The following is a 15,022-nucleotide window of genomic DNA, read 5'->3' as shown; positions in this document are numbered from 1 at the left end:
ATCAAATAATGCCGACAGATCGGAAAGGATATTGGTAAAGCGACGTATAGGCAAAATGACGATGTTAAGATACTAGACCACACTAGACCGGACAGAAGGCAGACGAGGCGATTGAAGTTGTTTGAAGTTGGTGATACTAAGTTAAACCCGAAGTGTTCTAAGAACGTAGTGGCACCCTTCAACCAGCTAGTTGGATACGTCAACGGTATGGTCAACGTCAGCTGCTGCATAGCATTACCGCGGAAACTCGACTTCGATCTGTGGGGAAACATTCGCATCCTGCATTCCGTCATCATCCTAGCTAGCATCGAACGCCAGGCTTTGGTCATCTTGAATTACCATATCAGATACGCTGGGATATGCGAGCTTATCTTTGACGCTCAGATTGGGAATAGCGCGTGATATGTGTACGCGATGGCGTTAGCGGGCCTTGATGCCGCTAAAGAATGTTCCTGGCCGGACCGAGAACGCTGAAGTTGGTGTGGGGGCTCGGCTCTTGACGTGGATCCAAGATCTGTCCAGCGGAGATGCCATACTTGAGCGGATGATCGAGCGCTCTAGAGATGCTCAACTCACGCAGTCTTTGCATTTTTTCGATGCACTGTGATCACCAGCATAGCGCAAATTTTGGGATACACCTAATGCTTATAGGGCGAAATTGCGAGCAACAGTTCTTGTGTGGACTCAACGGCTGCGTCTGTTGCGAGCAACTTGCTGTGGACTCTTGTCATCCTCTGCAGAGTCAGATGTCTCGGAAAAGACTCGGTTCATGTTTTGTCGCATGCGAAATAGACGCGACATCTCCGGAGATACCATGAATGGTCTGGTAGGTCTTCGTGCTCGAGTTTGTACTTCTCCGCGGCTGCGCACTTGCCGAGACTAGCGACCCAGCGTAGTGCGAGGTCATCATCAGGAGCTGCAAGCCAACATTATTCCCGCAACACTCGATCGTGTCTGTTAAGACGTTCTCATGCGGGATATATGCAAAGATCGCGATGCCTCACTCAAGCAGCTTCTCCTTGAGTGTTGAGCCTTGCTCCAAAGGGCCGACTCGTACTTGTCCTTGGAGTCGTTGCTCTATGGTCTCTGCGCGAGCCTTCTTGCGCTGTTCAGTCCTTTCCTTCACACCCGCTTTGACATATCGACTTTTCATCCCATGTTTGAGGCGAGTGATCATATCACCTGCCTTGCCCTTGCTCACATCCTCTGGCTTCAAATGATCTTCTTTCGGGCGGAACTTGTTCAGAAAGTCGACCTGAGCTTGCGACGCACGACCCTTACGCCATGGTTGATTCTTTGAGATGTAGAAATGTTGGAAAGTATCAATCGCATACGTGTCTGCCGCATGCACAACATGATCGAATGAGTCTCCTTCGGCAATGATACGCGGTCTACCGTAGGGACTACTGACGATCTTATCGGCCGGCAACTTCCAGTGGTACCTGGCCTTAAAGTGACCTTCGACATCTCCGGATGGTTCAATTACTAAGTAGTTTCCAGTATTGCCGCTGAGAACGTATTTTCCGTCGCCAACGCCAACCCAAGCGTTCTGGCTAATGTTGCGTATATATTGATCGGCGGAAGTATCTGCTATCAGATCATGCACCGAGTCGTATTCAGTGAAAGAGACGGTTCCGGGTAATTTCTTAGCGACAGTTTTCTTCTTAAGCTCGGAAGCTTCCTGCTCGCGTTGCTTGTCGGAAAGCTTCTTTTCTTTAAGCTTCGTCAAGCTTTTAGTGTCTGCTCGGTCGACGATCTCGCCCGGGTCGAGGCCGAACAACGTAGGCGTTGACACTACTCCAGTGCTAAGTGCCGCAACCATGTCGATGATGTGACAATTCTGCTTGTCCTTATGTAACCGCATGCCACGTCCGATCATCTGAACGAGCAGATTACGAGACTTGGTGGGGCGGGCTAGCAGTACGCAGTCGATATTTGGAATATCCGTCCCCTCGGTGAAGACACCGCAGTTCAGCAGCACCGGAAAATAGCCATTCCTGAAAGCGTCTATACGTGCACTGCGGATCTTGGGAGGTGTGTCACCGGTGACATATTGGGCATCGATGCCGGACGTCCGGAATCTAGCGGTCAAGTCGGTAACATGGCTGAGGTCGACGCAGAATATGAGGGTCGAGTGCCGGTCCCTTGCCTTTGCTAGCCATGTCTTGACGACGAGCTCGTTCGTCTCAGCAGTGTTGATGACTGTAGAGAGGGCGCCAGCTTGGAAGTCGCCACCAGCGCCAGTGCCCACTTTGGTCAAATCGGCCTTGATCTCGACTGTTGTAAAGATGACATCGGAAAGCCAGTTCTCATCGATCATATCTACATAGTCACTACGTATGTCAGTCTAGGTCTATGCTCGGGAGAGCTGGTGTCGTACCGGTGATAGACGATGTGATCAATGACAGCTCCAAGCTTCCTTCCGTCGAAGCGCGAAAAGGTGGCCGACACGCCGACGAGGGCAGGAGCGTTTGACTTGGTCCAGTCAGTCGCATGTCTCAGACCGAAATGCTCCAAGACGTCTAGGTATGTCTGGCTGACAATGTGATGTGCCTCGTCCACCAGTACGAGCTTATAGCGCGAAGGGTCAAACTTGTCCAATCGTCCACCCGATGTGATGCTCTGTATCGAGGCGACGGTTATGTCAGCGGCACCAGAGGCCTGATTGTTGCCCATTTCGATGTCTACATGTTTATTGGGGTATGCAAGGCTGCAATGGCGCGCAGCCTGTTCAACGAGTTCGCGGCGATGGGCGAGGATGAGCGTCTGGGAAGCGTCGCCAGTGGCGGCTATGCGGTCGATGAGGTGGGTGAAGATGACGGTCTTGCCGGAGCCGGTCGCCAGAGAGACGCCGAGGCGCTTGTGGCCGGCATCAAGGTAGGAGAGTACAGCTTGTATGCAATCTTCTTGGTACTCGCGCAGTTGGATCTTCAGCGGCGGGGGAGGCGGAGGAGCGGACGGCAGACTGGGGACCACGGCCTTGGGGCTCTTGGCCCTTCTTGAAGCGTATCTCGTGGTTGCGCGAACAGGCTGGTAGCCCATTCGTGTGCAGTTCCTCAGCACATGCTGGGCGAAGCGGAACATCAAGACGCGTGCCAGGATAAAGTGGGAGCGAAGATGTCGCGAAGTCACGATGCATGACGCAGGTCCAGAAGACGCGGTACGCCGAGGCCTGGCCCCACCAAAATGTTTCCGCGCTCTTCACCCACCATTGCTCCCTCCCATCAACGCCCGCCATGGCCACTATACGCGCACAACCACATGACGTGACTCAGCATATCCTCCACGGAGATACTGAGGTCGTGCCTGCCCTGTCGTATCCGCCATGAGTTCCGCATCCGATTACAAGCATTCCGAACCGTCAGAGGATTCCAGCGAGGAAAGCTCGCGACCGCCTACACGACCAACATCCCGCCGCCAGTCGCCTACGTCACACACACCACGCAAGCGACGTCGTCTAGAGTCGATCGATCCTACCCGCGTACGCAAATACTACCTGGAGGGAAAGTACAACGACGCCTACCGCGTGCTCTTCAACGAGGATGTGAATCGGGCTGCCGCGCGCTTCGAGACCGATGCCGAAAGCTTCCAATACTACAACAGACAGATCGGCGCTTCGCATTGGTCAGCACGGGAACAGGCTGTTTTCTTCGCAGCTCTTGAGCGATTGGGAAGGGACGACATCCCAGGCATAGCAAGAGCGATCGGCACCAAGAGCATACCAGAGACGCAGGAGCTACTGTTATTGCTTCATGATGCTGCCACCAGACAGGGCGACGCCAAGATGACACTTCGTGATGTCCCTGCTGCCATAGACGTGGGTGACGAGTGCAACGAGCAGCTTGATCTTGCGGGTGAAGCCCTAGCGTGGATGCAGGAGGTCTTTGAGGCCAGTCAGGAGCGAGAGAAATTTGGCGACTACTGGCTGATCACGCCTGCTGTGGCTGACAAGATTGAGAGCGCGCACGACACTGGCCGTGACCGAGCGACCACATCACCGCCTGCCAGCGAGCCAGAGCCATCACGGAGAGGCGGAAGAGTCGTCGTAGGGTATGCAAGACCTACCAAGGCCAAGTAGCAACACGCTGACATATCACAGAGCATGTATCTCATGCAAAAAGTTTAAGCAAAAGTGCGATCGAGCAACACCATGCGCCAACTGCGTGCGACGAAACACGGGCGAATGCATATATCCCGAACAAACTCTCAAATCAGAGGCAGGCGACCAATCTGACAAGAAAGTGCCCAAGAGAAAGCACGGAATCCTTGAAGATATTCCAGAAGCCACTCTATTACACCCACAGGTCATGCTCGCTCTCTCCAAGACTGTCTTCATGAATCGCTCGCCTACCATACCATCCCCTTGGCCACATTGGTCTGAATACAGCTCAGAGCTGGCTCGAGAACCAAGCATCTACCGGAGTGCCTTCAACGACTTTCACACACTGGTTGTCTCCGTCACCAAGCGGCTCGTTCAGACGGCTCTCATACAGGCCACTTCACGTCTTCGATCACAAAGGCACCGAGTGAAAGGCGGCATTCCTCTAGTAAAGAAGAGGGATGTTTTGACTGCCATCGATGTCGTGGGTTTGCAGCAGAATAGTCAGGAGAGATGGAAGGGGGTAGCTCGACGATGTGCGCTGAGAGTATACGAAGGCAAATGGTCCCGTTACCGACGCAACAAGACCAAACGAGAGGTACCTTGGGATGAAGTCGAGCAAATCATGACCCCAGCGGAGCCATCGATAGAGCCTCAAACAACAGACGCAGAAACATCTGGCAACGAGACTCCCGATTTCAGTGCAAGAGCCAAGCGGAGCGGAACCCCACTTCCCTTTGATCAACTCGCTTTGTCAGATTCAGATGAAGAATCACTTGTGGGAGAAAGCGAACCCCCTTCCCGAAGCACGTCTCCATCCAGGGATATTGCGAATCAACCCACAACACCACCTCCTGCCATGGTGCCTGAGAAACCTGGACCCCGCAAGTTAACCCTGGGTGAGTTCGATCGAGAGACGAGTCGAAGGGAGGAGCACGCCCTTTGGGACATGCTCGGTCTTGAGCCAAGTGTCAAACGTGAAGAAATCAACATCGGCGGAGAGAGCGACGAGGATGATCTAGAAGAAGGCGAGAAGATCACGACACTTCCCGACGGTTGGCGCGCCTGGACAAGCTGGCGTACCGAATGGGAAGAGTATGACACCCCACCACCCGAGACTGCCTTTCTTGCAAACCAGAAGCCTCTTGATGCCCCACCTATTCTTCAAGAGCACACTTCAGACACTGCCGAGTCTAGTTCCGAAGATGATACAGACGCGCAAACGCATAGACCGAAGCATCGGAGCAAGCCGTCCATTCAGCAAACGGTTGAGCTACAGACCCGCGGTACCCACGCTTATGCTGCGCTACAAGGTCAAAGCTCAAAGCCCGTTGGGTCTCCGAGCCAATCTAGCTCCCAAGAAGATGATACGAGTGATGACAATGCACAAGAACATGGTCTGCCTCAACCTCCCATCGACGATACTAGGGTGGAAGTTCCCACCTCAGAATCAAGCAGCGATTCGACTGATAGCAGTGATTCGGAGTCGCAACGGCCGACGCAGTCTATTGAAGACAGCAAGAAACCGACTCCCAGCGTAGGATCGAGCGAAGTAAGCACTGACATAGAAATGGATCAGCCTGTGCAGTCCGTTGAACCTCGCAGCACTCGGGTTCCTGCGGTGGATTCAGACGACGAGCCGAAAGAGATGGACTGGGAGAGCTTTATCCATGAGTAGTATTTCACATGCTTATTCCAGTCACATCCTACTTAAGCAACAGCTAAAGCAATAATCATCAGATTTTTGATCTCTCGCTACCGAGCCCGGCAATGTGTTGGGTTACTTACTCACAGCAAACGCTCACCTCAATCAGCCTGTCGAAGCGCCCGACCCCCATACTCGTCATGCCTTCTCACCCACTCGAATGAAAGCACGTCATATGCCTCTGTGAATTTCACTGCAATGTCAGCGAGTTAAATTAGGCTGCGAGACACAGCCCAAAAGGATCTGAGCAAGTTATGCGTCACGGCACGTCACATCCATGGCCTCATAGTGCAAATGCTTCCAATTTGCCACGCAGCGAACCTCCACCGCAGCTGTGACTGCCCTTAACTTCAAATAGATGGAGGACTGTACGCATCACAGGCCACAACTCATTCGATGACGCAGCTACATCCGTTTTCCCACCGTCACGAACACGTTATAAATATGTACAGAACCTCCCTTGACTTCTCCACTCTCTCACCACACTATACCTGCAAAATAACCCCAACATATTCAATCTCCTCTTATCAACTCTATTGGACCAGCCTCGCACACCCAGCCCATATCCAGTACCTCAACCCTCACAACCAAGCCATAACCACTATCTCAAACCTCACATCCCCATAAACAAAACAATGCACATTGCCACTCCCCTCCTCATCACCCTAGGCGCTTTCGTCTCCCTCACCATGGCTGGAGAAGGCGGTGCACCCAACCCCAACTGTGGCACGCTTTTCTGTAAGCGCGCACAGGCTATTGAGAGCATCAGGGCTTCGTTGCTGGCGAAGCAGGTGGCCCAGACCAGTGCTACTGCTGCTCCTACCATATCTACTGCGGGTGCGGAGGTAAAGTAGTCGGGTGGTATGTTGTTGTTCCTTGGAGAGGCTCGAATATCGCTGACGGAATGTAGATTGCCGGAACTTGCTAATGAGACGGCTTCCAGAGGCGGTGCCCTTGAGCTGTGGATGTTGAAGCGTGTGGTAATCTATTTTCGGATTATGGAATGACAGGCGCAGCTGAGCAACGGCAAAGCGCCATGCTCGGTGTTTGACGATTCCAATGTGTCATGGAAAACTCATGTCTGGCGGGTTACAAAGGCCACTTTGGGTTGAAGCACACATATGTGTATGGGTCTTGAGTAGCTGTATGAACAGCCAACAGATTTTTCAATTCAGACATCGACACTGCGGTCGCGCGATGATCTCTGCCTGTGGAGCACCGGTGCTGAGGTATGCCGGCACGATACTAATTCCTGAATGGCGTGGTCTTGTCGGTGCGACCCTCGATACACTAATGTGTACCTAAGATCTCTTGTCGGTGCCAAGTTGGACTTGCGTGTGACTCGAATGCATCGTGGCAGTGACACCTATTTCCGTCTCCCTGGAGGGCGAATCTTAAGCCGTCTCCGTATATATTTCGTTATACCAGTACACCTCGTAAGGGCACTGTACCGCCGCCCTTCATGTCCCATTCCGAATATGTTCAACCTTAGTGTCAATCCGATGCATACAACTCCACTCATCGAGATAAAGTTCCTGCACCAAATTCACACTCCCAAACCACTTCTCACCCAGCCCAGCACCCGGCAAATCCGGGTTCAGCTTAAGCGCCTTCGCACTACCAGCCGCCGCGCCATATTGTTCAAAATGCTTCAACGAGTCGATCGCCCACACCATCTGCTCGTCGTCGCGATAATGTTCCTTCAACCTCGCTCGCCTGATATCCTTCCTTATCTCTGCTTCGGCGGTCGACCACGGCGGTGGGTAATCAGAAGGCATGAGCTTCTCGCCCTTTTTGAGGCGCGCATTGTTGGCTTGAATCTTCTTGGCAGTTTTGATGTGCCATTCGTCTTTGAGGATGCGGAGGCGTTCTTGTTCGCGGAAGAAGAGTTGGAGCATGTTCTTCCAGTTGAAGTTGATTTCGCGTGCTGCGACGTCGATGCTGAGGTCGGGTAGCTCGGTGTCATTTACTAGTAGGTCTCCGATGCTGATTGTGTAGTTGGGCATCTCGGCTTTCCAGTTCTTGACGTTTTCTTCCCAGCGACGCGTTACTTTGTGGTAGTGCTCGCGGTCCTTCTTTCCTCCTGCTTTCTCCGAGCCGGGATCTGGTCGCTCATCTTTGAACCACGCTGTGAGCTTATCTTTGCCTTTGCCGCGTCGCGCGAGCCGCGTGGACACCTCTGGCCTCTTGCTCTTCCCACCCAGATTGTACTTCTCGAGCTGGAAGTCTATGTGTATCTCTTTGAGAAAGTGCTCGCCGAATGCATGCTCGACACATGCGCGGAGGGTAGGGGAGACGCGTCGCACGACATTCCAGAGGTGCGCGAGGTCGGTGTGATAGCGGAAGACGTTGATCCACACCTCAGCTGGCAGGGAGGGACAAAAAAGTTCGCGAGCCGTAGTTCGGCGTGGGGCTTTCGAAGCCATTTCGAATGCATGGCCCAGGGCGTTTGGGCCACATGATGCTTCTCGTTCTGGCAGTCTGGTGTGTGCCGTAATGAAGCCCAGGTTTGCGAGTCAAGCTAGTGACGTAAGCAGGGCCGTCATGACACTAGGTGGCAGAAATCGCATCGCGAAAATGCCCACAAAGGAGCAAAAAAACATGTCTGATCTCCCCACCATGAGTCGAACAAGGGACCTTCTGATGACAGCAGATATTACAGTCAGACGCTCTAAACCAACTGAGCTACGGGGAGAATACTTCAGATTGAAGTCGTGCTTGCAGATGTGAAATTCCCAAGATTTATCTTTTATATAGTTGTTGGTGTGACACAGATGCAAACTAGGTCACATCTAACTCACAGGAGAAAGTATCCGTGCGAGCGACAAGCAATACGAAGCCTGTCATACTCTTGTGATGGTGCGGGGTCCACCTAGGCACCCTAGAGATCGGACCAAAAAGGAGCTACATCTGGAACAACCGCAAAGCTATCGCCGCCATACCGTATACCAAAGTACAACTTAACATCCAGCCCGAACCAAGACCGGGCCCCGGTATGAGCCAAAGGCGAACTCTATGCTTCGCATGAGGGGCACATATGGGCTCAATCTAGAAGGCTGCATCTTCATTTGCACCGTTCGAATCATTGCTTGGATCATCAAGCAGCCACGCATTCGAGGAGCACAACCTTGAAAGCCTCTTGACGGCAATTGGCTTCGCGAGAGGACATCTGAGCAATGAGCCAATGATGGCTTATCTCACCGCATATGGTCCGGTGTTCGCCCCGCCTTGTATCCTGCAGTTCAGCTGAACGGCCGCAGCATGATAACAAGAGCTCTCTGTCTGTCTTCATATCCCCGCCTGCTTCTTCGCCCTTCCCTCACAAGGAATCATTCTTGGATATTCAGCGTCATTCCTACCCCAGAGCTATCTAGTCTCCCCCCTCGACTGTGTCTATCACAGCTCCGAGATGGATACTGCACTTTCTCCAGCCTTGCGCGTCGTTTGCGCACTCCTCTTCCTGCTCAGCCTGGTCGAAGGTTCGAACAACACTACAGTCTCAGAAAGCGGGATCACGACGTATACAGGATGGCACAAAGGCCCAGCTGAGCGCGGTACGGTGACAATCCTTTGGAGTTGCCTAACTACCGTATTCGCCTGTACTTGGACCGTCCTTCACCTTAACGTTCCTTACGTTTCCGACCGTACATCGACGAAGTTCTGGCGGAAGACGAAATGGATGGCAGTTACAGTCATCTTCCCAGAGTTCATATTCGCAAAAGCTGTTTGTGAGCTACAAATGGCCATCGAAGACCTGCACAAACTTAAACAACAGGAAGTAGCCTTCGGGTGGAAGGTGGAGTACGGTCGTGGCTGCCGATTACTATATCGGATATACCATCCCCACAAAACGTCATTGTCGCGGCCACCATCTGAATTACTGTCATGGAGCAAAACGTGGACTCTGACACATTCTTATTTCGCCAACATGGGTGGTATAGTCGGAGACCCCGGATCGAATCGGTACGCGTTGGTCACGGCGCATGCCTTGGTAGAATGCTGTGTTCCCCGGAAACACAAGCCTCTCGGTAACCTTCGTCTCACCAAGGAAGACATTCTGGACAAGTCAAAAGCAGACGACCTTTTAAAGACGGTTGCAGCACTCCAAATCTTGTGGTTGATCGTCTCCGTCATAACGCGAAAGGTGTATGACTTACCAATCAGCCTGCTGGAAGTCTGCACTGTAGCATTTGCTACCCTTTCTATAACTACTTACGTAGCGAATTTGGCGAAACCAAAAGATGTTGATGTACCCGTCGTTTTGTACGACAGCGTCACTCATAGCAACGACATGAATCTTCTTGACCTCTGCGGCGACTCCTTCTTCAAACAGATTTCTAGGCCGACCGAACAACATGGTGCCTCACCTAAGAAGCCTCGCATCAAAAACGACATGCTGAGACTTCAAGCGCATGGGACCCAACATGTCACATTGATGTACGCACTGGCAGTGTCTACAATGTGTTTTGGAGCCATTCACTGTGCTGCCTGGCAGAATTACTTCCCAAGTGAAGTTGAAATGACTCTTTGGCAAGTTGCAAGTGTGCTGTCATCGACATTGCCTCTGATCACCTTGCTCACATTGATTATTTCCAATCACATGCTGGGGATCACAGCCCACAAAGTCATCGCCACTATGGAATCTTTCGTGGAATTCCCAGTGAAAGATGCTAGCAGGCCGACCCAAAAGCCTGAACGCGGCACAAATGTGACATGTGTGAGGCTCGCGTGGATCGTCGGAGATCTTTGGGTGGAAAAGAAACTTGGGGCCCCTGTGAGTCATCCGCTAAGTGAACTATCTACTCATAGTTGAGTGTTGGTTGAAGGAGCATGGCTAACGCTTTCTCAGCATCTTCTCAGCCTCGAAAAGTCCATACGAGCTCTCATCGAGGTGGGAAATAGGGTGGGAAAGGGCGAAGCATCCCGGTCTTGGTGCACAAACTATCTCTTTTATTGGGACCAATTAAGCCAGTTCAGTTCGGACACCGTATACGAATTGGTCAATAATCCAGAGGATGTCTCGAACTTTAGAGCGGTGAGCTATGATACACAGATCAAGAGGTCGGATTTGTCCTCCGAAGAGGCGATGCAGCTAATTCTTGAAACTATCAACAACCCACCCGAAACATCACAAAAGCTTTACGAAGAATGGAGACCCTTAAATCAAGGAGTGAACCGCGTGTCCAGCATCCTAGCATGGCTCACAGGGTTTCTATACGCTGCAGCACGCCTCGCCCTCCTCGCCATAGCTTTTGCAGCCTTCCGCAAGCAAGATGAAGGGTTATACGTAGACACATGGGCACGCTTTCTACCCAGTATCGGGTGAACCATTCGCAGGCAAACTCCACACCACAACAACCAGCATGGCCTAACACAACACTCTATACCACGCATACAGCATCGCATGCTTTCGAAGACTACCCGCCACACCCGTCTTGGAAACGGCAGATACGCAATTACATCGCTCGGGTCGTCTCTAAGGTTCCGTTACTGAATACACTGATGTCACTCCAGCACATCTGTCCACCCCAGGGCTACGCCCAGTAGATCGGGGACTTGACTCACTCCCAATCAGCACAATCATTAGTCTTTTCGGACAACATTCACTTCCAACCATCGTAGCTCAAGTATTCCACATGCAGAAGGAACAATAGTAGTATGTAGAATATATCATTCTGTCTCAGCCATACTGTAAAATCACACCAACGCTTTTCCTCCATTCCAAAAGAGACAAAGCGCCGATGAACGAACTTCCAATTTGTGTTCGTGTCCCCAATATCCCACATCCCTCAATCCCAAGGTGGTATAGAAAACCAAAGAGCAGCCACCCAAGCCCTAATTCATTACCCCGAAAAAAAAAAGCGGCCCAAAGCACTAAAACGGGCACAGCCCCCTTCCCGAAGGAACAAATCGAAGAAGAGAAAGGAGTGGTGTAAAGACAAAATACATGAAGCGTAAGATATAAAAACACACAACGAAGCGAACATGTAACAAGCATAAGGAAAATGATGGTAGCGAGGACGACGGTAAATAGCAGACTGGTATCGCGCGACAAGCAAAAACAAGATTTTGTATCGGTCGGCATAACAGGGACGTAAGAAAAGACATAACGACGTAAAGTAACGACCGTATCCTGGCCGCTTGTGATCCCCCCGTTAAACAACAAGGGACAATCCGAACGCCAACGGGTATAGACAATATCAATATCGGGTTGTAGCAGATTTGTTCTAGGCTGCCGAAGCACGTAACGCGGCCTCGGGTGGTGTAGGAGGCAGTGGCATGGTGGGTGGTGGAGCGGGGAGACCCATGCTCGATGGGGGTGGTGGAGGTAGCGGCATGTTAGGTGGTGGTGTGGGTGAAGTTAGGTTGCGCGGTGGGGCGGGCAGTGTCGGTAATGGCATGGTTGGTGGTGGGGCGGGTGGTGGTAGGCCCATGGATGCGAGGCTCCGTCGGGGTGTGATGGTCTTTTGCTGAGCGAAGGCTTGCTGTCGGAGTGCTTCGACACTGGGTGTTGGTCTGTGATTGGCAGAGCTGGATGATGGGGTAGGTGCGTTGGACATTCTTCGGCCAGGAACGAAGGACGGTGTGGATGCGATGGCGCGGATTGGGCGGTTTGACAAGAAAGGCGCGTGGTCGGCCGAGCGTACTTGTACCGAAGCAGGACGACGCAGTTGTTGCGATGCTTGCGCGGAATGCAGACTGTGTGGGTTGGTGGTGGGCGTCATGTTCGAAGCTGCGGACGGTGGCCGGACAGGGGCAGTCACCGATCGGTTCATGACCATACCAGATGGCAAAGGTGAAGGTGTAGGCGAAGGCGTGAGAGAAGACTGCCGCCTTGGCAGGATAGTGGATGAGTCGCCATGCTGTGCTTGAGGACGTACTGGGAATGGGCGTAAGAAGGGCTTTGGCGAAGCAGAAGTCCGGCGACGAGTCTTGCTGTCACCAGCACTGGCAGTAGAAGCATACATTGGTGCTGGCCCCATCATTGACTGACGTTGAGCGGGCGGCGGAGGTACCGGAGCAGGGTCTTTGGGCGGAGGTGAGATGACATCCCGTCGTGGTGGAGCGCTGTAGATGTGCGCGTTGAACCGTACTGGGCTGTCCTCGCGAGTGGGTACAACGTCATCGCTGTCAGTCTGAACGGGAGTATCAGTCTTCGTTTGAGAGGGAGACGAGCGGGCTGGGTTGACCACCTGTGTAGCCGGCGCGTTATCCACCGTGCTTGAAGCCACTTCCTCCTTCACCGGTACGACCGGGCCCGCGACGAACGGCTTCCCTAGTTCTGGCACCGTCGGAGAGGCCGGGCTGTACAAGGAGTGTCGCTTGATTGTAGAGGGCACCGTCGTGGTCTGGATCAAGTGCTCATTAGTGATTGGCAAAGGCTGCATTGACCTGCGGCGAGACGACATGGAGTTACTGGGGTTCATGTGGAATGACCGCAGCGACATGGCACTTCGCATGGGCTCACTGTCTCCAGTGGTGAACTCGTCTTTGAGAGGCGAGTGTGGTGCTGGAGAGGACTCCCGGGATGTATTGCGGGTGCCAGCGCCTGAAGCTGACGTCGCTGTCGACATGAACGAGTATCGTGACCGTCCGCGAAGCTGGTCAAGCTGTACTTGATGCTGAGAGACAGGCGTCGAAGCAACGGATGACATTTCGATTGAGATGCGGCTGTTATTGTTGTTGTTATACCGAGCCGACTGTGCACTAGAAGAGTCGATGCTGATCTTGGTCTGGTCCTTTTCACTGGCGTCCCATTCGGAGGCCACGATCTTCGGCGACGTCGAGAGCTGCGGTTCGGTGGACACGATCCTGCTGACAGCATTCGGATCGCGGTTGACCCTGTACCGATGACTAGTTGTCTCCGAGGAGTTCTTGCCAGCGGAGTCATCTGTAGAAGAGGACGCTCGCGGGTAGTCATCCTTTGCCTTCATGCCGCCAAGGTTGTCGATCTCCTTACGCACACTGGTCATCCACTCGTCCATCTCTTCCGCACTCTCCAGAACGAGGAGAAAGCTTGTGGCCGTCTTGCGCATGGTGGCATTTTGTGTTCGCAACCGAGCGAGAAGGGAGTTCTTTGGTCCTGATTCGAACGTTCCATCGTCGCTTGCGTGGCTGGATATCTGTAGCACCCAGTGCTTGCCAGGTATGAGATCGCACGCAAAAGCCGCTGATTCCTTGCCGAGTTTGAGCACCTTTTCAGGCAAGCGATCGAACGCGCCATCACCAGCATACTGTAGCACAAAGCCGGCCGTGACCAGAATGTAGATTTTGTTGACGAGCTCCGGAGGTTGTGGGTTCAGCACCGAGTTGGACATGAGGCGCTTGTGGTTCTTTTCTAATTTCTTAGTCTCTGTGCCGTTCTCTGCGATGGTAGACAAGTCGCGCTGGATGTCTAACTTCTCGCGCAGCGATTCGGCCTGTCGTCTCTGACTTTGTGTCCTCATCAGTATCTCCGGGGCGAACACACATGCTTGTACGGTAGCATGCTTTAAAGATTGCGGGAAAGCCTGGAACAGCGGAGGTGGATCCCAGTTTCCGAACTCGTGGTGTAGTACAGCTGGTCGCATCGAAACGGGTCGGAAGATCTGGCTTGAGCGTGCGCGAATCGTCTGCTGGGCGGGCGGAGAAGGGTTCTGTCGAAGAGAAGACTTCGGTATAGAGATCGGTGCGGTGGGCTTGGACGGAGTCTGCGGTCGCATTGGTACAGCAAGGCCAACCTCGGTGTGACCACGAGCTTTCTCTACTTTTGGTTTACTGAAGAGGTTGAATAAGGACATCTTGGAGGCTACGCGTTCCACTTTCTTCGGAGGTGCTATCGACGGTGTTTGTGATGCGGCGGATGGTGACCGTGCCGGTTCCTGCAGAGTCGCAGTGGATCGATTGAAGCGCCATCGAGAGGACATCGATGAGCTGTGAGTCTTGTTCCGCATGTTGCCGACAGAATTGGACGAAGCAGCATAGATTTGGCCAGACAGTGCGGACATGGTGGGCGACCTTGGCTTTTGAAGCCGGCAAAGTACGGTCGATACCAGAGCAACGTTGGCTCAAACGGTAGATGTGGGCGGGTAATCCAGGTCGTGCAAATTGGTTGCACGGGCAATCCAAGCGTTCCTCAAGACCCTGACAGGGTAGGCTTGCATTCAGCGTAAGCAAACCCTCGGACCGAAGTAAAGTATGGAGTTGGTAGAAAGTAGTTTGCGACGGGAATAATAGTG

At 52.8% G+C, this 15,022-nt stretch overlaps 5 protein-coding genes and 1 non-coding gene across 6 annotated transcripts; 2 read left to right on the top strand and 4 right to left on the bottom strand.

Moving 5' to 3' along the window:
* Window positions 1-664: 664 nt before the first annotated feature.
* Window positions 665-3,119, bottom strand: BKA58DRAFT_196213 (P-loop containing nucleoside triphosphate hydrolase protein). Its single transcript, XM_046165723.1, has 2 exons — window positions 2,381-3,119; window positions 665-2,333 (listed from the first exon to the last, which is right to left on the bottom strand). Exons 1-2 carry the CDS (start codon window positions 3,082-3,084, stop codon window positions 1,001-1,003), a joined length of 2,037 nt encoding a protein of 678 aa, XP_046024412.1. The 5' UTR covers window positions 3,085-3,119; the 3' UTR covers window positions 665-1,000.
* A 99-nt stretch (window positions 3,120-3,218) lies between these two features.
* BKA58DRAFT_362895 (uncharacterized protein) lies at window positions 3,219-5,777 on the top strand (the record flags this gene model as incomplete). Its single annotated transcript, XM_046168814.1, has 3 exons — window positions 3,219-4,050; window positions 4,100-5,472; window positions 5,536-5,777. The coding sequence occupies exons 1-3, from the start codon at window positions 3,326-3,328 to the stop codon at window positions 5,775-5,777; spliced, it is 2,340 nt and encodes a 779-aa protein (XP_046024411.1). The 5' UTR covers window positions 3,219-3,325.
* A 1,410-nt stretch (window positions 5,778-7,187) lies between these two features.
* BKA58DRAFT_196178 (uncharacterized protein) lies at window positions 7,188-8,636 on the bottom strand. The gene has a single exon (XM_046165721.1). The coding sequence runs from the start codon at window positions 8,228-8,230 to the stop codon at window positions 7,265-7,267; it is 966 nt and encodes a 321-aa protein (XP_046024410.1). The 5' UTR covers window positions 8,231-8,636; the 3' UTR covers window positions 7,188-7,264.
* Window positions 8,414-8,499, bottom strand: BKA58DRAFT_t47. The gene has a single exon. It is a non-coding gene; the product is annotated as a tRNA-Tyr (tRNA).
* Window positions 8,637-8,715: 79 nt separating the features above from the next.
* On the top strand, window positions 8,716-11,462 carry BKA58DRAFT_387032 (uncharacterized protein). Its single transcript, XM_046170522.1, has 2 exons — window positions 8,716-10,578; window positions 10,654-11,462. Exons 1-2 carry the CDS (start codon window positions 9,214-9,216, stop codon window positions 11,128-11,130), a joined length of 1,842 nt encoding a protein of 613 aa, XP_046024409.1. The 5' UTR covers window positions 8,716-9,213; the 3' UTR covers window positions 11,131-11,462.
* A 424-nt stretch (window positions 11,463-11,886) lies between these two features.
* On the bottom strand, window positions 11,887-14,978 carry BKA58DRAFT_196162 (uncharacterized protein). Its single transcript, XM_046165720.1, has one exon. It carries the CDS (start codon window positions 14,789-14,791, stop codon window positions 12,032-12,034), a length of 2,760 nt encoding a protein of 919 aa, XP_046024408.1. The 5' UTR covers window positions 14,792-14,978; the 3' UTR covers window positions 11,887-12,031.
* Between the last annotated feature and the right edge of the window lie 44 nt (window positions 14,979-15,022).

Source organism: Alternaria rosae (genome assembly GCF_020736505.1).
Source record: "Alternaria rosae strain MPI-PUGE-AT-0040 chromosome Unknown BKA58scaffold_6, whole genome shotgun sequence".
In the NCBI taxonomy this organism is placed as follows: Eukaryota; Fungi; Ascomycota; class Dothideomycetes; order Pleosporales; family Pleosporaceae; genus Alternaria; species Alternaria rosae.
This window is presented reverse-complemented; position numbering and strand designations above follow the sequence as displayed.